The 23622-nt window shown below is 36.4% G+C and overlaps 1 protein-coding gene across 11 annotated transcripts in view; it reads left to right on the top strand.

Annotated features, from left to right (window-relative positions):
- Positions 1 to 23622, top strand: part of TSC2 (TSC complex subunit 2) — a 58151-nt gene that overhangs the window by 829 nt on the left and 33700 nt on the right. For all 11 annotated transcript variants that reach the window (XM_074279529.1, XM_074279527.1, XM_074279528.1 and 8 more), the window contains exons 2-16: positions 257 to 418; positions 859 to 945; positions 1906 to 2016; positions 2938 to 3082; positions 8339 to 8456; positions 8773 to 8821; positions 9104 to 9229; positions 9662 to 9735; positions 10242 to 10368; positions 15168 to 15311; positions 17701 to 17838; positions 18570 to 18673; positions 19257 to 19338; positions 20755 to 20910; positions 21217 to 21333. In XM_074279529.1, the coding sequence (XP_074135630.1) occupies positions 284 to 418; positions 859 to 945; positions 1906 to 2016; positions 2938 to 3082; positions 8339 to 8456; positions 8773 to 8821; positions 9104 to 9229; positions 9662 to 9735; positions 10242 to 10368; positions 15168 to 15311; positions 17701 to 17838; positions 18570 to 18673; positions 19257 to 19338; positions 20755 to 20910; positions 21217 to 21333 (1713 nt within the window). In that variant the 5' untranslated portion in view covers positions 257 to 283. The remainder of the gene's footprint in view (positions 1 to 256; positions 419 to 858; positions 946 to 1905; positions 2017 to 2937; positions 3083 to 8338; positions 8457 to 8772; positions 8822 to 9103; positions 9230 to 9661; positions 9736 to 10241; positions 10369 to 15167; positions 15312 to 17700; positions 17839 to 18569; positions 18674 to 19256; positions 19339 to 20754; positions 20911 to 21216; positions 21334 to 23622) is intronic.

Genomic DNA, 23622 nt, shown 5'->3' with positions numbered 1-23622 from the left:
CCCCCACTCCCCTCCACGCTCATTGGCCCGTCTCTGAATGGTAGTACCCCCAGACTGAAAAAGGGGTCTTCATGACCAAGCAGGAAGCTCCGGTAGCTCCTGGGTCAGGAAGACACAAATTGGGGGAGCGGGGCAGGATGGGATGAACTCGCTCACCTGGGTAGTTCTTGCACCGGCCTAGAACGACGTGTAAACACGGGATATCGCAGCGATCAGCTCCAAAAGGGCTGAGATCATATCGATTTCTTTTGTGCAGAAGAGCTTTGGCACTGCCTTGCTTACCATGGCTAAACCCCCAAGCAAGGATTCTGGGCTAAAGGAGAAATTCAGGACTCTGTTGGGGCTGGGCACTTCAAGGCTTCCCAGATCTTCTGAGGGGAAGCAAACTGAGTTTATCATCACTGCTGAAATTCTGAAGGTGAGTGACCTCCCTGCTTGATTTTTCTGCTGTTTCAGAAAGATATAAGTGGGAGAATGGGCCTGGTTTGTTCTGAAATGCCCCGAGAGCTTAGTAATCAGCAACACTTCCAGAAATATTCATCTAGAATACTTTGTCTTGACCCTGATGATTCTGGTGATTTGGCACAGGAAAAATGAAATAGAATCTTCATGAGGCCATGGATCCAAATAAGCCTAAGCTATTGAAAGTTGCTAGTAGCAAGTTTACACCAGTGGCTTAGGATAGCAATTCATGACAAATCCTCGGTTCAGGAAAAAATTAGCCTCAGGCTTACTTTTCAGGAAGTATGTAGGGGCTCCTATTAAAATGGCATGGCTAATAGAGGTGGTTTGAGCCTAACGCACCTATAAGGCTTTGGAGATGATTGAATGCATTGCTTTCTCAACTTCTCTCCCCAGGAACTCAGTGTAGAGTGTGGCTTGAGCAATCGGATTCGGACAATAAGTCATATCTGTGAAGCAGCAAAAACCAAGAAATTTGAAGAGGTATGCTTGTGTCCGGGGAAAGGTGAAAAGATGCAGTGCAGAACTCTTGTTAGAATCTGAGAGTTTCTAAACTTTAGAAATTGAAGAGATCTGAAGCTTCTCCACTTTCAGTGACAGGTAGAAAATTTATTTAAAATTTGAGTGACATTCTTGTGAAACTGAACAGGCTGCTGAAGGGAAATAGAAAGGAAAATTCTTAGCAGATATTGAGGCATTTCTTTGGTAGAGGAATTGTTTTAGTAATCTCTAATCTGGAATTTAGACTATTGTTAATGGGAATTTCAGAGGGGAAGTAGCCAAGCGTCTCTGGTTCAGTCAGGTTAAAAATTATAGACTTATAGAATGGCTTTAGAGGGGATCCTAGAGATCCTATCTCACCTCATCTCCATATTTAGAGGGAAAAAAACTTAAGTGATTTGTGCTAGGCCACTCAGTGAATTATTGGTACAACTGTGACTAGCAATGAAATTTCTTGACAAATTGAAGAAACTTATCTTAACTTATAGGCAGATAGGTGGTGCAGTAGATAGAGTGCAAGGGTTGGAATTAGAAAGACTCATTTTCATGAATTCAACATTGGCTTCAGATACTATGTGACCCTGGACAAATTACTTACTCTGTTTACCTCAATTTCTTCTGCAAAATAAGCTGAAAATGATTCCTATGTTTCTGCCCCAAACAGGTAACAAAAAGTTAGATATGACTGAAGCACTACAACAGAAATGTCTTAATTTACCTTTAGCCATTCCACTTATTAACTTTGCAATCATAAGAGGATTGTGGACAATACATGTCAATTTCTAGCTATTGCAGAGGAGAGAACCTTGGTTTTATTGTTCTGAAATGGAAAGAGACTCCAATTTAAACTCTTTTCTTTATCTTTAATAATGACTTTTGGGATGATAGCTGAGATTATTGATTCCAGAGCAGTAATTACCATCCTTTTTCTTTTGTTTGCAGCATGCAGTAGAAGCTATCTGGAGAGCTGTAGCTGATATGTTACAGCCAGAGAGGCCAGCAGAAGCTCGGCATGCCGTTCTGTATCTTCTGAAGGCCATTATTCAGGGTCAGGTAAGTTGGTAGAGAAAGGGCCATTGACTTGTTGGAATAATTTGTCCTACTGTTCCCTTTCTTGGGTCTCTATTCCCTGAAATAAGTCTGTGAAGGGATTAGGAGATGTGTAGACCTTCTAGCAGCTCTATAAATAAATGTGAGCAATGGCAGACACATGGTGCAGTAGGCGATGGTGGCCTTAGTGTCTGGAAGACTGGAGTCTTGAATTCATTCTCAGATACTCATTAGTTTAGTGAAGGAAAACTGTTTTACCCTAGTTTCCTGATCTATACGATGGGGATAATAATATCTACCTCATACGGTTGTTGTGAGGATCAAGTGAGACTTGGAAATGACTTTGTAAACCTTAAAGTGTGATATCAATATTAAATATTATTATTAGAAGTGGGAGAGTTAATATCAAGCTAATTCTTCTCTAACTCTTCTAAATGACTTTTGTACCACTTGCTTTTTGGGGAAGTATTTTTGGTAACTATACAACTATGTTTGATAACTATAATAACTATAGAAAAGGAAATCATAGCTGAAGAGAATAAGGAAGCTAAAGAGGCTGTTGCTATCATTTTCTCAGCCTTTGCTCGACTACTGTTGTATTAAGCTTATTTGCATTATCCACTTAAGAGACTCTTGGAAGATCTTAAAATGGGACTTGGGTGGGAAATGATGCCATAACTGGAGGGCTTAGTTATGTATTTTACGCAATAGCTACTATTTGTGATATCTCTGGCCATTAAGGAATTATTAGGCATGTATATTAGTAGGGTACAGAAAACTCAGCTGTTTTTTTAAGGTTCATAGATTTAAAATAAAAAGAGACTTTATGTATACTTTGATCCAGACTCCTTTTTTTTTTACATACAGGGCTAGAAACAGACTTAGAGAAGGCAGAGTGGAAGTGACTTTTTTCTTTTCTCCTAGGGGGAACGCTTGGGTGTTCTCAGAGCACACCTGTTTAAGGTAATCAAAAATTACCCTTCCAATGAAGACCTGCATGAGAGACTTGAAGTTTTCAAGGCTCTCACTGACAATGGGAGATACATTACATATTTGGAAGAAGAACTGGGTAAGTTCATCTTAATGATTGTTTCTCTCTTCAGCTTGTACTCTGTTGTGTGGAGAGGAAGATGCTGTAGGTTGGTGGGCTGCCAGGAGAGGGCAGTGGAGCCTGTGGCTGTGATTTGCTGGCCAAAGCAGCCCTGGTAAATGTGGAGTTGGAAGAGACTTTAGATTCACTGAGGCCAACCCATGCCTAACCCAGAGTTTGAAATAGCTCAGTGCTATCTCAGTCTTTCTCCACACACTTTCTTCAAAATCTGACTGGCATAAAATCTTAGTATAATCATCAGTTGTGATGTAGAAAAGATATTAGTTAAGCTTCATTGGTGTCCTGCAGTTTTATCTCTGATCCACAGCATGCTAGGACAGACACCGCCCACTACTCACACTGTAATGTAGAAGTTAATGTTCAGGCCCTCATTGCCATTTCTTATACTACAGTTACTTCCTAATTGCTCTCTCTGCCTGTAGTCTCTTACTTCTGCAATATGGCTTCCCAGCCCTGGCCCTGGCCCTACTGTCAGCAAAGCAGGACTCTGTTGCTTTAGAACACTAGATCTTAACAGCTACAGTGGGGTGGGACACTCCTAAAAGTTCCAGGGCAGAAAACAGTGCTTGTGATCAGATAGATACCTAGAAGCATCTCTGAAAACAGCTTGGGACATTGTACCCTCTACTCTGCAAACAGAATTCTGCTTTAACAAAGAGTTAAAAGCCAAGTAATAGACTAGGAAAATGAGCAGAAAACAAAAACAGTTTCTGAGTATAAAAAGTAACTATGGTGACACGGTAGATCAAAACATATTCAGAAGAAGATAACAGAGTCAAAGGTCCTACATCCAAAGCCTCTAAGAAAAATTAGAATTGGGCTCAGGTTATGGAAGAGCCCAAAAGGGACTTTGAAAATCAAGTAAGAGAGATAGATGAAAAGTTCAGAAAAGAATTGAGAGTGGTTCAAAAGGAAATACAAAAAGCTAATGAGAAGAATTCCTTAAAAAGCAAAATTGACCAGATGCGAAAGGAGGTACAAAAGCTCACTGAGGAAAATAATGCCTTAAAAATTAGAATTGAGTAAATGGATGCTAATGTCTTAATAAGAAATCAAGAGACAATACTACACACCTCCCTTCCTAAAATGTCAAAAAAACCAAACCCAAAAACAGAAAGCATCTCATTGGAAAAACAATTGACCTGGAAAATAGATTCAGGAGAGACAATTTAAAAATTATTGGTCTAATTGAAAGTCATGATAAAAAAAAAAAAAAGAGCCTGGACATCATTTTTCTTTTCTTTTTCTTTTTTTTCTTGACTCCTACTCCTGCTCTTTGTTTATTTATTTGTTATTATAGCTTTTTATTTACAAGATATATGCATGGGTAATTTTTTAGCATTGACCCTTGCAAAACCTTCTGTTCCAACTTTTCCCTTCCTTCCCCCACCCCCTCCCCCAGATGGCAGATAGAGACCAATGCATGTTAACTATGTTAAAGTATATGTTAAATACAATATATATATATATATATATATATATATATATATATATATATATATATATATATATATATATATATATATATGTATATATATGTATATATATATATAGTTATTTTGCTGCACAAGAAGAATCGGATTTTGAAATAATGCAAAATTAACCTGAGAAGGAAATGAAAATGCAAGTGGACAAAAACAGAGGGATTGGAAATGCTATGTAGTAGTTCATACTCATCTCCCAGAGTTCTTTTGCTGGATGTAGCTGGTTCTATTCATTATTGAACAAATGGAAATGATTTGGTTCATCTTATTGTTGAAGAGAACCACATTCATCAGAATTGAGCATCATATAATATTGTTGTTGAAGTATATAATGATCTCTTGGTCCTGCTCATTTCACGCAACATCAGTTCATGTAAGTCTCTCCAGGCCTTTCTGAAATCATCCTGCTGGTCATTTCTTACAGAATAATAATATTCTATAACATTCATATACCACAATTTATTCAGCCATTCTCCAATTGATGGGCATCCACGTAGTTTCCAGTTTCTGGCCACTACAAAGAGAGCTGCCAAAAACATTTTTGCACATACAGGTCACTTTCCCTTCTTTAAGATCTCTGGGATATAAGCCCAGTAGTATCACTGCTGGATCAAAGGGTATGCCCAGTTTGATAACTTTTTTGAGCATAGTTCCAAATTGCTCTCCAGAATGGCTGAATATATTCACAATTCTACCATCTGTGTATCAGTTCTGGACATCATTTTTCAAGAAATTATCAAGGAAAGCTGTCCTAATATTCTAAAACCAGAGGATAAAATAGAAATTGAAAGAATCCATCATTTTTGTAAAAGATCCCAGGAATATTATAACCAAATTTCAAGACTCCCAAGTTAAGGAGAAAATACTGCAAGCATCCAGAAATAAACAATTCAAATATAGTGGAGCCACAGTCAGGATAACACAGCAGCTTTTACATTAGAGGACCTGAGGGCTTGGAATATGAGATTCCAAAGAGCAGTGAAATTGCAACCAAGAATTATCTACCCAACAAAACTGAATGTATTCCTTCAGTGGTCATCCAATGAATTATAGGATTTTCAGGCATTTGTGATGAAAAGATTAGAGCTGAGTGGAAAATATGATTTTCAAATATAAGACTCAGGAGAAGCATAAGGAGGTAATGGGCAAATTGATATCATAAGGGATGTAATAGGATTTATCAGTTTACATTCTACATGGAAGAATAATACTTTTTGTTTGTTTGTTTTTAATTTTATTTATAAAAATTTTTTGACAGTATATATGCATGAGTAAATTTTTTTTTTATAACATTATCCCTTGTATTCATTTTTCCACATTATCCCCTCCCTCCCTCTACTCCTTCCCCTTGATGACAGGCAATCCCATACATTTTACATGTGTTACAATATAACCTAGATACAATATATGTGTGTAAATACCATTTTTTTTTGTTGCACATTAAGTATTAGATTCTGAAGGTATAAGTAACCTGGGTAGATAGACAGTAATACTAACAATTTACATTCACTTCCCAGTGTTCCTTCTTTGGGTGTAGTTGTTTCTGTCCATCATTGATCAACTGGAAGTGAGTTGGATCTTCTTTATGTTGAAGATATCCACTTCCATCAGAATATATCTTCATACAGTATTGTTGTTGAAGTGTACAGCGATCTTCTGGTTCTCCTCATTTCACTCAGCATCAGTTCATGCAAGTCTCTCCAAGCCTTTCTGTATTCCTCCTGCTGGTCATTTCTTACAGAGCAATAATATTCCATAACCTTCATATACCACAATTTACCCAACCATTCTCCAATTGATGGACATCCATTCATCTTCCAGTTTCTAGCCACTACAAAAAGAGCTGCCACAAACATTTTGGCACATACAGGTCCCTTTCCCCTCCTCAGTATTTCTTTGGGATAGAAGCCCGATAGCAGCAATGCTGGATCAAAGGGTATGCACAGTTTGATAACTTTTTGGGCATAGTTCCAAATTCCTCTCCAGAATGGCTGGATTCTTTCACAACTCCACCAACAATGTATTAGTGACCCAGTTTTCCCTCATCCCCTCCAACATTCATCATTATTTGTTCCTGTCATCTTAGCCAATCAGAATTGTCTTAATTTGCATTTCTCTGATCAGTAGTGATTTGGAACATTCTTTCATATGAGTGGATATAGTTTCAATTTCATCATTTAAGAATTATCTGTTCATATCCTTTGACCATTTATCAATTGGAGATTGGTTTGATAAAAATAATACTTGTAACTCAAAATTTTCTCCTTATTATGGCAGTTAGAAGGAGAATATATATAAACAAAGGACATTGGTTTGAGTTGAATGTGAATGGATAATATCTAAAAAATGATGAAATTAAGGGATGAGAGAGGAATGTATTGGGAGAAAAGGGAAAGGAGAAGTGGAATGCTGTAAATTACTTGTCATTTAAAAAAGCTTAAAAGTTTTTACACTGGAGGTAAAGAGAAGGGTGAGTGAGTGAATCTTACTCTCATCAGAATTGGCTCAAAGAGAAAATAACATAGACACTCAATAGGACATGGAAATCTATCTTACTCTGCATGAAAATAGAGAAGAAATGGGATAAGGAACAGGGGAAGGTGATATTGAGGGAGGGAATGGCCAATAGAAAAACACTTTTGAGGAGGGATAGGGTGAAAGAAGTGAGAGAATAAATAGGGGGGAAATACAATTAGGAATAGTAATTGTAAAAAAGAATTTTAAAGCAAGTTTCTCTGATAAGGCCTTGTTTCTCAAACATAGAACTGAGTCAAATTTATAAAAAATGAGAGCTATAACCAATTGATAAAAAATGATCAAAAGATATGATCTATGTCCAAAGAGCTATAAATTCATGCATATCCTTTGATTTAACAGCACCACTACCAAAACAGATTTTTTTTTTAAAAAGAAAAATGATGTATAAGTATAAAAATATTTAAAGTGGTTCTTCTCAGGGCAAAAAATTGGAAATTAAGGGGATGCCCATCAATTGGGGAATAGATGAATAAATTGTGGTATGTATTTGTAATGGAATATTATTTTTCTATGGTAAATGATGAACAAGATACTCTCAGAAAAAAACCCATGGAAAATCCTCCATGAACTCAAGCAAACTGAAATGTACACAAAATAATACCACTATTCTGGGATGACCAGCTTTGCTATTCTCAGCAGTATAATGATCCACGACTACTCTGAAGGACTTATGATGAAAAATCTTATCCATACTCAGAGAAGGAACTGATTGTGTCTGAAAACAGACTGAAGCATTCTCTCCCTCCTTCCCCTACTTTTCTTTCTCTCTCTCTTTCTGTATGTCTTTTTTCTCTCTCTAAACTTTATTTTTCTTGAGGTTTTTTTTCCCCCCCATTAGGGTGGGAGATCTGTCTTTTTTTTTTTTTTTTTACATCATGACTTATGGAAATAACTTCACATGTGGTTTCCTAATTAGGAGTGAGAATAAGGGAGAGAATTGGGAACTCAAAATTTTAAAAACAAATGTATAAAAAAAAGGTTTTAAATGTAACTGGGGAAATATTAAATAAATAAAATTTTAAGAAATGAATGTAGAAAACTAAAATACTATTGAAAAATTTTTAAAAATCATCTAGAGAGAAATTATTGAGGTTGTTAGAGGAATACCAGTCTATATGAGGAAATTAGATGGATGAGAAAAAATTCTTGATGCTGTTTAGAGGCTAACTAGTCTCATTTCCATCTCTTCTAGCTGACTTTGTCCTACAATGGATGGATATTGGTTTATCATCAGAATTTCTTCTAGTGCTTGTGAACCTGGTCAAATTTAATAGCTGTTACCTAGATGAATATATTGCTTCAATGGTTAAGTAAGAAAACAATTTTGAATGTTTTTGTTGCCGTTCTTTTGATAATTTGGGGGTGGCTTTTCCTTCTCTGTTTTTCTAGGTTGAGTGAATTTTAGTCTAGGGAGGGATGTTGGTAGAGCCTCAGAGATCAGTGGGGGAAATATAAGCATATACTTCCTATTTACTTAAGTATTTAAAGGATAACTGGGCATAGTAGTTTTAGTGAAGGTGTTCTGGTGCCATATATGCAGAATAAGCTACTACTGAAAGCTGGCTGAATAATTTCTTTTTCCTGCGAAAAATATCCTGGTAACAACATGGTTTTTTCTTTCAATAGCATGATCTGTTTGCTTTGCATTCGTACTGCATCTTCTGTGGACATAGAGGTCAGTAACTGTGCTCCTTATTTTTTTCTGATTAACTATATTAGACAGAACAGACCTTGGGCGTTTTTTCATTGCTAAGTTTTGAATCAGGCTGCTTTAGCAGTGTGAAAGTGAAAGTTGATAAAACAGGCCTGGTAGACTAGAAAACAGCATAAAGAATATTTGGAAATCACTATGTTAATCATATGTATTGCACTGTATTCTTTCCTTTCTCCTGGGAGAGAAGGTGTACAATGATCTTATCTTCACTCTTTTTTTTCCTGGATCCTCCTTTTGCCACAGGTCTCCTTGCAAGTCCTAGATGCTGTTGTATGTTATAATTGCCTTCCCTCAGAGAGCCTCCCTGTGTTTATTATCACACTGTGCCGGACCATTAATGTCAAAGAGCTCTGTGAGCCCTGCTGGAAGGTTGGAATTTTTAAAGCTTTTTTTTTCTGGGAAAAAATTTCTTCCTTAGGAAAAAATAGTAAGCCAGGCACATGGATTGAGGGTGGGATAAGGGCCATCTTGTCTTAAATGAGCTTCACTCTGGATCTTCATGGGAGCCACATAATAGCCATTTGATGGAAGTTGAATATTATTTTGCCAATCTGAGGAACTGAGTTTAGTGTATTATTGTTAAGATTTGAGACTCTTGCTGCCTCTCTGTCTTTAGGTTGAAAATAAAAACAAGGTTTTGATAAGTAAACTTAAAATTTACATATACCACTTAATTTTTATTGCAATGATTTTTTGCAAGGTTAGGAAAGAAAGAAGTACTTTTGAGGTCCCAGAAATATATACTGGTTATTTAAAAATCCTTTCAGCTTATACTAAAAAGGGATATTTTGTACTCTACAGCTTATGCGCAATCTTTTGGGAACCCATTTGGGCCACAGTGCCATATGCAACATGTGTCGTATCATGGAGGACAGGTACATAAAATCTTGTCATATGGGGATGATACTAAAGAAAAATGAGAAACCAATGGTCATAACATTTAAATAATTGAAAACATAGTTATTAAAGGCTTCTTCCATCAGTGTACAAAACCCACAGATGTTAGTGCTATTTTGGTTTGTTTTATAAGTTGCTTCTTTGCTTGTATACTACACTCAAGATTTCTTTCTTTCTCTTGTTCAGTGATTAGCATATTTATTTCTTTTTACTCATGGTTCCCAGAGTTCTCTTATTTCCTTCTTCACCTATAACTGCATAACTTCTAGTCTTTATTTTTGGTCTTCATTTTTATGTCCGTTCTTCCTTACCACCGCCATCTCCCACTCCTTTCTCTGGTCTTAGCTTCTATTCTTAAGAATTCCATGTGATCATTGGAAAGAGGGTTGGTAATGGCACTTGGAGGAAACATAACACTAAGCTCTCTACTATATGTTTTGTACCTCTATTATAATTATGTTCTGTGCTTGGGAAATGGTTTTAGAGCCTACATGGAAGATGCCCCTTTGCTGAGAGGAGCAGTATTCTTTGTTGGGATGGCTCTTTGGGGAGCTCACAGACTGTATTCACTCAAGAACTCACCTACATCAGTATTGCCTTCTTTTTATGAGGTAAAGTGTTTCTCATGGTCATAAAAATAAGGGCTTATATTTGAAATCTCTGCTCAAAAATAAAAAGGTTTTAGAGAGTCAACATCATGGTGTCTGAGGTGATATCTTTACATGCTTGCTTTAATTAATTAATTAATGTTATTTTAAAATATGATGAATCTTGTTTTGATATAGAAACATAACTAGTTTCATAACTTTTTTATATAATTCCAAATTACTTTCTAAAACTGTAAGGCTAATTTACAACATCATCAATTCATTAGCATGTGTGCCTGTTTTCCTATAGCTGAATTGGGCAGTTAGGTGATAAAATGGATAGAGCACTAAACTTGAAGTCAGGAATATCTGAGGTCAAATTTGACCCCTCCCCTAGATGACAAGTAATCAATATATTTTAAACATGTTCAATTATTTTATACATATTTCTGCAATTATAATGTTGCACAAGAAAAATTAAATCAAAAAAGAAAAAATTTTTAAGAACCACTAAAATGTAAGCAAACAACAACAAAAAAGGTGAAAATCCTATGTTTTGATCCACACTCAGTCCCCATGGTCCTCTCACTAGGTGCAGATGGCTCTTTTCATCACAAGACCATTGGAACTGACATGAATCACTTCGCTTTTGAAAAGAGCCACATCTGTCAGAATTGATCATCTATTCTATAGTCCTTTTTCCTTTATTTTATTCTTTCTTGGTTTGAGTATTAGAACTTGTCTTTCATTTTATCCTTTAAAAAAAAATAATAGCTTTTTATTTTTCCAAATACATGCAAAAATAGTTTTCAACATTCACCCCTTCAAAACCTTGTGTTCCTCTCCTAGATGGCAAGCAATCCAATATAGCTTAAACATTTTCAATAACTTATCTTTCTCATGATGAAGTCTATCTGATAAGATGCTTTTTTTTTACTTATGAAAAGACTGCACGTAGGGTGAGAATTAATTTTTTAAAATTGTTTAATCAGCTCACTTTTTTGTAATCAATAAAAGATGATAAATTTTACTTAAACTTCTCCCTTTATTTTCCTTAATTACTTTTATTTATGTCTTTTTAATATCAAAGTTATTTACAAACATATCCCCTTACTGAATCTGATTATGTAAGCAAGATAAATTAAAGCAAAATTCAACTATATTCCAATATTATAATCAACATATTTCATGCATGGTTGTCTAGTTTTCTACCACGAGGAATGAGGTGTTTTTTCTTATATCTCCATCTCATCTTCCCCTCTTAAAATTCTTTGTTTTACCTCAGAAGTGTGCTTAAGAACCAGTTCCTACACTACTATTTACATGAATCATTTCCTTCTGCCCTCTCCATTTATTATGTAGTTATTTTATATTTATTTTTTATGTACTTTGTTCCTCTCTTAAGAGACTTTCACTTTTTGTCCTTGTAGATCTCTAGTACTTCATATATAGAAGGTGCTTAGTAAATATTTGGCTTGACTGACTGACTTTTTATCTGGGACAAAATTGGTCTCTGCAATTAACCTTAGTTCATTAGCAACTTAGCATTATTTTCATTTATACTACTGTAGTCTTCATGTGTCTCTGAATTCTATTATTGATTACTTATGGCATAATATTCTCTGTGTATATGTATGTGTGATCAGAGTTTGTACATTTATTTCCCAATTGAAATGTATCCCCTTTGTTTCCCATTTTTTCCTATCACAAAAAAATTCTATGATTATTTTGTTACATATGGGAACTTTCTTTTTGTTATTGATCTCTTTGGGGAGAAATGCTCAATTAATAAATGATTAAACCTACATTCTGATTTAGCAACTTTCCTTAAATTCCAAATTATTTGACAGAATAGTTGGACCAGTTCACAGAGATGAGTCACCAGTAGCATATTATTAATGTGTCTATTTCCCTATAGGCCATCCAAAATTTATTAATTGTCTTTTTAAAAAAAATCATATTCTATTTGAGCAAAAACTTCAATTGTTTTAATTTATATTTTTATTATTAGTGCTTTGAAGCAATTGTTCACATGACTAATATTTTCATTTTCTTTTGAGAACTGTTTGATTAAACATCTTTGGAGCTCTTGGTGCTCTAGGCAGCTCTGTAAAGCAGCAAACTGCAGAGGGGAGGTTGGTGTTTCCTTCTCTGAAAGTTCTTGTCCTGGGGCAATACAGATCCTGTCCCTCTCCCCGGTAAAGAAAAAGGTCTTTTTCTTCTGTGACCTCTGTTTTACATGACTTAGGTACCAACACTTTCTCACATTGTTTGTGATCATAGTCATAATGCTGCCTTCAAGCTCCTGTTGTGTTTTATGGCTTTCAGAGTACTTAAACATACATCATCTTCCTTTGCTCTTCACAAGAGCTCTTTAGAGGAAGTTCTAATAGGTACCACTCCCATTTTCTGATAAAGAAGCTAAGGTTCCCAGAGATTGAGTAATGTTTCCCAAATTATAGCCTTGATGGTAGCAGGATGAACACTGGGAGCCAGGCTCTAAGTCTTGGTCACATTCTTTCCATTGGATTGGGTTGTTAGGAAGATATGGGGGAGAAGGGGGACAATCTGTAGTTTGCTCAAGATTTTCAGCTGTCCCTGATTCTCTTTGCATGTGGGTTTTGGGACACCACTAGTCTCCCAGAATCCAGAGCAGAATCCATTTCTTTGTGAAATGACTATTACTGATAACAACTGCCTTTTCCCCATTTTGATTAAGGTTTCAAAACTAGATTCTGTTCTGAAAATGAACTTATTTGCAGTATAGGCATTCAACTAGCATCTTTGTGGCAGGAACATTGAATAAGAATTGTACAAGAGGGATAGCTAGATGGTGCAGTAGATAGAGCACCAGCCCTGAAGTCAGGAGGACCTAAATTCAAATCTAGCCTCATACACTTAACACTTCTAGCTGTGTGACTCTGGGCAAGTCAGTTAAGCCTAATTGCCTCAGCAAAACAAAAACAAAACAAAAAAAGAATTGTTCAAGGTTCTGGGCTCAGCTCTGGGGACATAATATAAAAAGAAAATGAAACAAATTTTAATTTCAAGAAATTTAAATTCTGTAAGGAGAATGAGAGAAAGATGTACTTATACAATGATATATAGAATAACTAAAAAACAAATAAAGCAATTGTCAAGGATGAGCACTAGCAATGGAGTGAAGGGGAAGGGACTGTAGAAAGGCTTCATTTAGAAAATGTTGCTTGACTTAGGTTTGGAAGGAAGAAAAAGATTTTCAGAGTTGGAAGTGAGAAGGAACTGAGCCATGGGGGATGGTTAATTAAGGGCATGGAAACAAAAGATGGCCTCCCATGTGTGAAAAGCAAGCAGAAGACTTGTACAGTTAGGTTATAGAAGGTGAGAAAGGGACTAATACATAATGAAGATGAAATATAGGATGAGGCTAAATAGTAAAAGGCTTTAGCTTTAAGCTAAACAAGAGTTTATAGTTTATCCTAGAAACAAAAGTGAACTACTAGAGTTTAAGTGGGGAACTGATATGGTCATATTTGTGCTTAAGGAAAACTTAAGCTACTATATGGAGGATAGTAGCTTAAGAGTGAGGAGAGACATGAGAAGGGGAAGTAAATTAGGAAGTTATTATAGTAGGCAAAAGATGATGAAGGCCTGATCTAAGGTGATGTCTGTGTAAGAAGCAATAAAGGGAATGTGTAAGAGATTGGAGATAGAAATGGCAAGATTTGGTAACTGGTTGGATATGTGGAGTGAGAAGGAATGAAGAGTCAAGGATTACAATGAGGTCACAAACTTGGGAGACCAGAAAAATAGTGTTGCTACTAAAAATAGGGAAGTTTGGGAAAAGAGGTGGGTTTTATGGGAAAGATAGTGAGGTCTGTTTTAGACATTTTGAATTTTAGCTGTCCTGAGATAATCTTTGAAACAGCCAATAAACATTTAGTATTGTGGGACTAAAACTCAGACTAGGGCTGAATGTATAAGTCTGTGAGTCAACTACATGGAGGAGATACTCAAACCTGAGGAAGCTAATGACATCAGCAAGGAAAAGAGTATAGAGAGAAAAGAGAAGAGGGTCCAGGGACACTCTCATTGAGGAAGGGGTTATGATCAAGCAAAAGAAGACTTAGAAGGTATAATGAGATGAGTAGCTGGAGAACCAGGAGAGAGGATCCAGGAGATGAGCATGGTGGCAGTGCCATATGCACTTAAAGATTAGGGCTGAATAAAGACTGTTAGACTTCAAAAATAAGAAATTGTTGGTAACTTGGGAAAAGTAGTTTCAGTTAAGCTAAGAGCTAGGTTACAAAGTGTCGAGGAGTAAGTGGAAGGAGAGGAAGGAAAGATAGTAAATGTTGACAGCTATTTCTAAGAATTTGAGAAAGAGAAGAAAGCTACAATTAAGGGATAGTAAGGTCTAGAAGTCTTTTAAGGATTGGGGAATCAGGTATATTTAAAAGTACTAAGTATGGAAGAAACCAATTAGATAGGGAGAGGTTTAATTTTAGAGAGGGAACGATTGCCAGGGTAATCTGTTGGAGAAGATAAAGGGATGGAATCAAGGATATATACATATAGAGGGGTGAGCCTTGGCAAAGAGAAGGGCTACCCATTATCTATGTGGACAAATGGAGACTAGAGGAAAGGAAGAGAGATTGGAGGATAATGACTAGGAGTTTTTAGTTGAAATGTTTAATGCAATTAAATGTTTAATGAGTTGTGAGTTGTCCCTTCTCAAGTGTCTGGCCCCCATGATCCCAAGGTTATGATAACTTTCAGGAGCCTTACACTAGTGACCTAGAAACTGCTGACTTTGGAACATTCAATTTGAAATTGTTTTCTAGGCCATGACTTGCCCCAATGAAGTGGTATCATATGAGATAGTCCTGTCTGTGACCAGACTTGTGAAGAAGTACAGAAAGGAGCTACAAGCTGTCACATGGGACATTCTTCTAAAAATTATTGAGCGACTTCTACAGCAATTGCAGGTGAGTACAGAGGGAAGATATCAGCCAAAGTAACCAGTGTTACTTTATTCTAATAGATATGCTAATTTGTATCCATCCACAAGAATGAGTTTTATCCCTTTGGCTAGCTATGTTGAGATTTCTTTTTCTCTTCTTGTTCAGTTTCTGGAGATTCTTTAGAAATTGATTCCAGAACCTGTAGTAGATACTCATTTATTTACTTTCAATGAGGACAAATCCTAAACTTTTGAGAGTGAGTTTAGATTTTGGAAGCCACCATCATTTAGAGTTCAATGAATTAAGTAGATAATTTATATTGGGAAATACTTTTTTTTTTTTGACCAAAAAATGAGTTGTAAAAAAACTGATCGTTTAGAAAAAAGGGATCAATCCCTTATTAACTGGGCTTGAAGCTGAATTCTGTCCTGAGTAGTTTCACATTATAGGCAAGAGAATTAGTCTAACCCCTACATTTTACATGTGGTAAAACTGAGACTTTGCAAGGTTAAAGAAATTACCTGGTATCAGACAAGAACTGGAAAGCCAAGCTTTGCATGCTGTTCTTCTGTCTATCGGACATTCTTTCTACTATCTTAAAGACCTAAAAAGTAATAAAATTGGCATTTTTGTTTGTTTTCTTTTCTTTTTAATTAAAGCTTTTTATTTACAAAGCATATGCATGGGTAGGGTACTTTTTTCAACATTGACCCTTGCATTACTTTTTGGTGCAGATTTTCCCCTTTCCCCTTAACACCTTCCCTAGCTGGCAGGTAGTTCAATACATGTTAAATATGTTAAAAAAAACATGTTAGATCCAATATCTATATGTATACGTAGTTATACAGTTATCTTGTTGTGAAAGAAAAATCAGATCAAGAAGGAAGAAAAAGAAAAATTTGAGAAAGAAAACACAATGCAAACAAGTAATAGAGAGAGTGAGAATGTTATGTTGTGTTCCACACTCTGTTCCCACGGTTCTCTCTCTGGATGTAGATAGCTCTCTTCATCACTGAATAAGTGGAACTGGTTTGAATCATCTCAATATTGAGGAGAGCCACGTTCATCAGAATTGATCATTTTATAGTCTTGTTGTTGCCATGTATAATAATCTGGTTCTGCTCATTTCACTTAGCATCAGTTGATGTAAGTCTCTCCAAGCCTCTCTGAAATCATCTTGCTGGTCATTTCTTACAGAACAATAATACTCCATAACATTCATGTACCACAATTTATTCAGTCATTCCTCAACTGATGGGCATCTACTCAGTTTCCAGTTTTTAGTTACTACAAAAATGGTTGCCACAAACATTTTTGCATGTGTGGGTCCCTTTCCCTTCTTTAAGATCTCTTTGGAATATAAGCCCAGTAGTAACACTGATGGATCAAAGGGTATGCACAGTTTGATAACTTTTTGAGCATAGTTCCAAATTGCTCTCCAGAATGAAGATCCATTCACAGTTCCATCAACAATGTATCAGTGTCCCAGTAAAACTGTTATTTTTATAAAATTCAGAAATTGACTCTGAAGGTCATTACTAGAAAAGAACCCAGGCTTGGTCTGAGCAAAGTTTGCTTTATTGCAACAAATGTGCAGCCTCCAAAGGGAAGTACTGTGAAAAGGGATACATTCATCGACACATATAGAAGTCCTAGCTTTGAAATAAGGGTTTGTTACATTGATTTATAATCATACTTTGTAATTTAAAACTATATTTCATATTTTGGTTCAGTGGTTACATAGGATTTAATGTTTAAATGAGGAGCTTAGATTTAGTACTTCTTTTGTGTATCTTAGAAGTGAATAGATAAAATAGGTCTGCTGGCCTCAGGGTTGATACATGTAACAACTGATAGGTTGTTATAGTAACACTGTATACTGTATACAAGTAATACCGATAGTGAAGTGCTTTTTGACTTGAGGAAAGGATTTAGGTAACATATCCAAAGAAAGCTTGATCTTGCCTATTCTATGGCTGGCTCTTGCTTAGATGCCTTAGCAATATTTGTTTATTGCTACTTAGTATTAGTTGGCTATTCCCTTACTGTCCTCAAGGAGACTGTGTATGAAATCCCCGGCCCAAGTGTGGAAGAATGGCTGTTGAGAAGATGCTTATATTCCAAGTGATATAGTACCTTGGTACTCTCTTCTCCCTCTCTTTCCCTTGTTGCTAGCTTAATTATCTTCAGTGATTGTTCTGTGATGTAAGGAAAACATAGAGGTAGTGCCTCTACTATCATCCCCAAGCACTGCATTAGTGCCTGGGCCAGAAGAGAAAGGGAAGAGAGCCATGCAGTTGGTGTCAGGGCTGAATTTGGTCTGTACAGCATAAAATTTGTTCAGCAGTCCTGGAGCAATAGAAAAGATCTTAGCTTGATTCCACATAAACCACTTGACAATTTTGTATTACAGAGTATAGAGAGCCAAGAGCTCAAAACTATTGTTCATGATTTGTTGACTACTGTGGAAGAGCTCTGTGATCAGAATGAATTCCATGGCTCAGAGGAAAGATTCTTTGAACTTGTCGAGAGATGTGCCGATCAGCGACCTGTAAGAGCATTTTCTCCAAATTCCTTTTTTTTTGTCCCTGTTTCCCCAATCTCTTTTTCCCCCTGGAGCCTTTTCTTTTATGAAGAAAGTATACTTTGGGGGAGGAGGAAGATGGTAGGAGCCCAAAATGGGCGGGGATGAAAATAGGTAAATGAGGGCAGTTTGATGTGAGGTCCCATCTCTGAAGAGCTAATGACGAGTAAAATCAGAAATCATGTTGGTTTGGCTCCCTGCCTGCTTTTTTTGCATCCAAATTTTGCAAGATTTATGTTCCACTAGGGAATTATACCAGGATTTCTGTGAAACTCAATTATCATATGTCAATTGAAGGGCACTTCAGTAGCCTAACCATCAATTTCTTCCCACCTGTGCAGAGGAAGTTGAAGGGGCAGGTTCTGAGATTTTATTGCCACCCTGGAGCTCCTGCCTTTAGCACATCTGCTTCCCACACTGCATTCAGCAATTTTTCCCAGAAAAATACAACTTGAGACCAAGATTTTTACATACTTTTTTTCTCTTTAATTCTTATTGCTGCCACTTTACTGCCTTTGTTCTCAATGAGTCATAGGTGGTGGTGACTGCCAAAAGGTTAATCTAACCTAGCAAATTTGTGTAACTGCCCAGATCAGCAACAGGGGGACATGTTTATTTGAAAGCTGCTTCTAAAAGAGGAAAAAGTTTTGATGGTTGAAGCAATTTTGTTAATACAAAAGTTTCCTTCTTTTTGACAGGAGTCCTCCCTTTTAAACTTAATAACGTATAGAGCTCAGTCAATTCATCCTGCCAAGGATGGCTGGATTCATAATTTGCAGTTACTAATGGAGAGATTCTTCAGGTAGGTAAAATTTTCAGTTATTGTTTTCAGAACATACCTATTTAAATCCCTGAATTTTAGATCTTAGAAATAGAAAATGACAACATTCATTTTAAATGCCTGGCCTCGAGATGTTTCTGCTGAATATGGCTTCTGAATTTTTAACAAGATTTTTTTTAACAAATAAAGATTTGGTTTCTAAGTGGTCAGATTTCATTTACAAAACTATTGCATTAATTTTAGACACTTAGAGACAATCACGTTTTTAAAACTGCCAGAACACATCTCTCTTCTGCTAAATTTGGATTCCCAATTCAGCAGTTGGAAATCTGACTGTAGAATATAGTCATAATATTATGATCAGAATTTAATCTGTTTCTAATATGGACGATTTGAAAGTTGACCAAGGCCTTTACTTTGCTGGCTCCTTTCAGTGTTTTCATGCTCAAGTATACTATGGAGACTGCTTGATGAATTCTTGAGGTCTAGAATGTGAATATTCACACATACTGCTATATATGAGGATGAGAAAGGTGGGAACATCTGCTCTGTTGTCTTTGTCTTCCAGTAAACTTCATTCATTTGCACTTGCTTTTCCCTTCAGGAATGAGACCCGCAGTGCTGTACGAATTAAAGTACTGGATGTTTTGTCCTTTGTTCTGAGCATTAACAGCCAGTTTTATGAGGTGTGTATTTCATGAGTGTTCCTGGGGAAGCTCAGGACAGGCCGTGAGAACAGAGAGGGTGCATGGGGATGAGAACTTGCTGAGTGCAGATTGCTTGTGGTTCGTCCTTCATTCTTGAAGAAGACTGATGATATCACAGGGATGTTGGCTTAATTTTTGAGTGAATTGGATTTAATGAGGCAGAGCTCATACTGTTGCCAGCTTCATTTTCTCCTCTAGAATCATCAGTGTTCAATGGTAAGACATAAGTCAAGGTGACTTGTGATCCCTGGGATGCAATGGATGAACTTGGCCTTTCTAAATTACGGTCTTTTCTAGGGTTGGCCAAAGAAATATGCCAGGGGCAACTTGGTGCTACAGTGGTTAGAGCACTGGGCCTGGAGTCAGGTCTGCCTCAGATACTTACTAGTGATCCCAAACAAGTCATTTTACCTGTCTGCCTCAGTTTCATCATCTATAAAATGGGGATGATAATAATAGCACCAACTTTTCAAGGCTGTTCTGAATATCATGAGAGAGAGTATTTGTAAATCACTTGGCCCTGTGCTTGCCACGTAGTAGATACTATATAAATGTCATCTATTATTATTATGTTTATCCCTAACCACTGAGGGCCCTTTTCTGCAGATTCCAGCTTTATTCTACTCAGGCATGCTCTGGTTAGGTACTGTCTTGCCCTTGTAAAGTTACTGTATCTTTGGGATAACCTAATCTTTTTCTTTATAGGGATTTACAATTTAGACCTCATAATATATTTGCTTTAAAAGTCTTCTTGTTGGGGCAGCTAGGTGGAGCAGTGGATAGAGCACCAGCCTTGAATTCAGGAGGATCTGAGTTCAAATCTGGTCTCAGACACTTAACACTTCCTAGCTGTGTGACCCTGGGCAAGTCACTTCACCCCAGCCTCCCCCCCCCAAAAAAAAAAAGTCTTCTTGTTGAAATCTCGTAAAAGAAGGATGCAGGTGGTTTGGTCTTAGACATATCTTTTTTTGGTCTATCTAACCTGGAGATTTGGATACTTATCCTTCCTTATGCATCACACATCTGTCTGGTGATTAAAAAGTTGTTCCCCATGCCCTCTGATGAAATCTGGTAGATATATCAGGGCACATGTAAAGAGTAACATGGGAAATAGTGGTGGCACCTTTGGCTTTTACAGGTTGTGTCCTTTGTGGGTCTTTAGATTATTCCCTTTGGGTAAATGCCATTCTTTTTTTGTCTTGTCTTTTGGCGTCATTCTCTTAAATCCTGATTTTCTTTACAAAGAAAAGACTTTGGGAATATTTGTCTGATTCCATAAGTTGACTATTAGCTTTCTAAAGTTTTTAATAAATGATGTTTCTAAATGAGATCTGATAAATTAATGTCATGCACAGTAGTAGACATTCCTTATAACTATATTCTTTCTTGCCGTAGGAGGAGCTGATTAACATGGTAGTCATCTCACAACTAGCCCACATTCCTGAGGACAAAGACCACCAAGTCCGAAAACTAGCTACTCAGCTGCTGGTAGACCTGGCAGAATGCTGTCACACTCATCACTTTAACAGTTTACTGGATATCATTGAAAAGGTAGGATTTTCTCAAAATTGGAGATGTTACTTAGGCACAAATTGTGCCTGAGGCAAACTATCTGACACAGACATTGCTCCAAATCCAGGCAGTGAATATATATACGCCTATGCACCTTCTGAAGCCCCTGTCTTAATTGACATGAAAATCTTGAACATTTATTGAAGTGAGAGAAATAAACTTTTTTTTTTTTTTTAAAGGACAAGGGAAGACTGATATAATCTGCTTGATAAGCAGAGCACAGGTTTGAGAAATACTGAAGTAACAGTTGTGAGTTCAGTATTAAAATTTTTTTTTTTCTTATAGGTAATTGCTCGTTCACTTTCTCCTCCTCCTGAATTGGAAGACCGGGATTTAGCTTCATATTCAGCTTCCTTAGAAGATGTGAAAACTGCTGTACTTGGTCTGCTGGTTATCCTTCAGGTGAGTTCTTTAGAACAAGGCATCTTAAACTTTAAGCTTCTTAAACTTCAAGAAAAACCCCCTTTTCCTGAAAACATTTTACATGGCTTGAGGTATTTAGGTATATAAACTTGGTATACAAATCAAGCATTTATTGATAATACATCTCCCCCCCCCTTTGGGGTTAAGTGACTTGCCCAGGGTCACACAGCTAGGAAGTGTTAAGTGTCTGAGATCGGATTTGAACTCGGGTCCTCCTGAATTCAAAGCTGGTGCTCTATCCACTGCGCCACCTAGCTGCCCCCGATAATACACCTTAAAGAAATTTGCTTAATATTATTCTTTGGGGGTATGTATGATTTTTCCAATTATTAAAGATGAAAGCACATTTGAATACTAATGAGATGGATGTGCTTGTTTATTTTTACATAAAGAATTAAATCTTAGCAGAATATTTGATACTTTTTATTGTTGCCAAATTTTTTGTGATCCCCACATTCAATTACATGACCTCTGCAAAGGGTTGTGACTCACAATTTAAGAAGCTTTGCTCTAGAAAGGGAGCTTTAGAAATTTCATTCATTCTTTTCTGGAAAAAGTTTTCTAAGTTGAATCTGACTACTTTCTCAGGATTTCAATCTCTGTGATTATCTTCCTTCTGAAGATGTCTGTGAAAGTGAATGCATCTCAGTAGACCTGTGTCTGTCCTGTTAAAATTCTCTGTTATAATTATCTATATTCCATTGACTGTTTAAGTTCTTCTCTAGGTGGCCCATGACCTAGCTTCTTAATGACTACCAAACACTTGTTCTCCAGTACAGCTGGGTTATAAGCTATTCTGATTTTCTGAGTAGTCCTCTTAAATACTAAGTTACTCACTTCTGAGTTGTAATAAAGTCATTATTCTATAGATATTATTAAAATTTTGTGCCCAATTAAAAAAAAATACTAAGGTACTCTTCAGAGATTACCAATTTTTTAAAGAATTAGACAAGACCAGTATTTTCTTCTTTTTCTTTTTTTTTAAGTGAGGCAATTGGGGGTTAAATGACTTTTGCCCAGGGTCATACACCCTAGTACTTATAGCTAGTAAGTATTAAGTATCTGAGCATAGATTTGAACTCTGGTCCTCCTGACTCCAAGACTAGAATTATCCAATGTGCCTTCTAGCTGCTTGCATTATTTACTTCTTAACATACTGTCTTTCCTTGTTCAGAAAGGACTTCACAATCAGTCTTTTGAAGATTAGATTTCATCACTTCTAACATCAATTAATAGTACCTAATATGGAAAGCTGTTCAGATTTACAAAAATGGGGGGACAACTAGGAGGCATAGTGGATAGAGCACCAGTCCTGAAGTCAGGAGGGCTGAGTTCAAATCTGGTCTCAGACACTTCCTAGCTGTGTGACCCTGGGCAGGTCACTTAACCCCAATTGCCTCAGCAACACATAAATAAATAAATAATAAAAATAAAAAGATTTACAAAAATGCTTTATGTGGATCTCATTTGAGCCTTAATACAACTTTAAGAGGTAAATACTCCATTTAGCTACTGAGGATAGATTTAGAGAGTTTAAATGATATACCATGATCACAGAGCATCGTAAATTTGGAAGCAAAATTTGTACATAGGTCATGAGAATCTAGGGTGTTTGTGATGCCAGATCCCCATGTGTCCAAAATTGAGCTGCTTTCTCTTTAAAACTCCTGCCTCTGATCTCACAATTTCTAGACACTGCTATTCACTTATGCTTTTGTATTTGAAACTTTAGTGCTATTTTTGAACTTTATTTCTCTTTTTCCCTCAATTCCAGTTAACCAAGTCTTCTTGATTTTGCCTCCACATGATATGTTGCTTTTATTCTCACTATCACATGCTTTCATAATTGCCTATGAGACTTGTTACAATAGCCTTCTCAACTGTCCTTCACCTCTACTTTTTATCTCCACCAGTTTATTCTTCTTACTTTTGAATAATTCAGCTTCCATGAACTGCCCATTTCACTCATCCTACTTAATACCTTTAAATGGTTCCTTAACTTATATGGAGTAAAAGTTTGAATACTTTAGTTTGGAATTCAAGACTTTCTATGAGCGCTGTCTACTATCTATATATTTTTTTCTCTAAAAGAGAATTCTGAGCTTAACAAACACTAAATAAAGGGAGCATTTCCATATACATTACAGAAGAAGAGGAAGGGATCATACATGAAATTGTGAATCTCTATTTATGGAGGGCTTACTTTTCTTTTCAGTATATGATAACTTCACCAAGTAATTTTCAAAGCTTTTCTCCTTGTCTACTTTT

The sequence above is a fragment of the Sminthopsis crassicaudata genome, chromosome 1, assembly GCF_048593235.1.
Source record: "Sminthopsis crassicaudata isolate SCR6 chromosome 1, ASM4859323v1, whole genome shotgun sequence".
NCBI classification, from domain to species: Eukaryota; Metazoa; Chordata; class Mammalia; order Dasyuromorphia; family Dasyuridae; genus Sminthopsis; species Sminthopsis crassicaudata.
The sequence above is the reverse complement of the archived record's forward strand: the minus strand, read 5'-3'. Positions and strand labels throughout refer to the sequence as shown.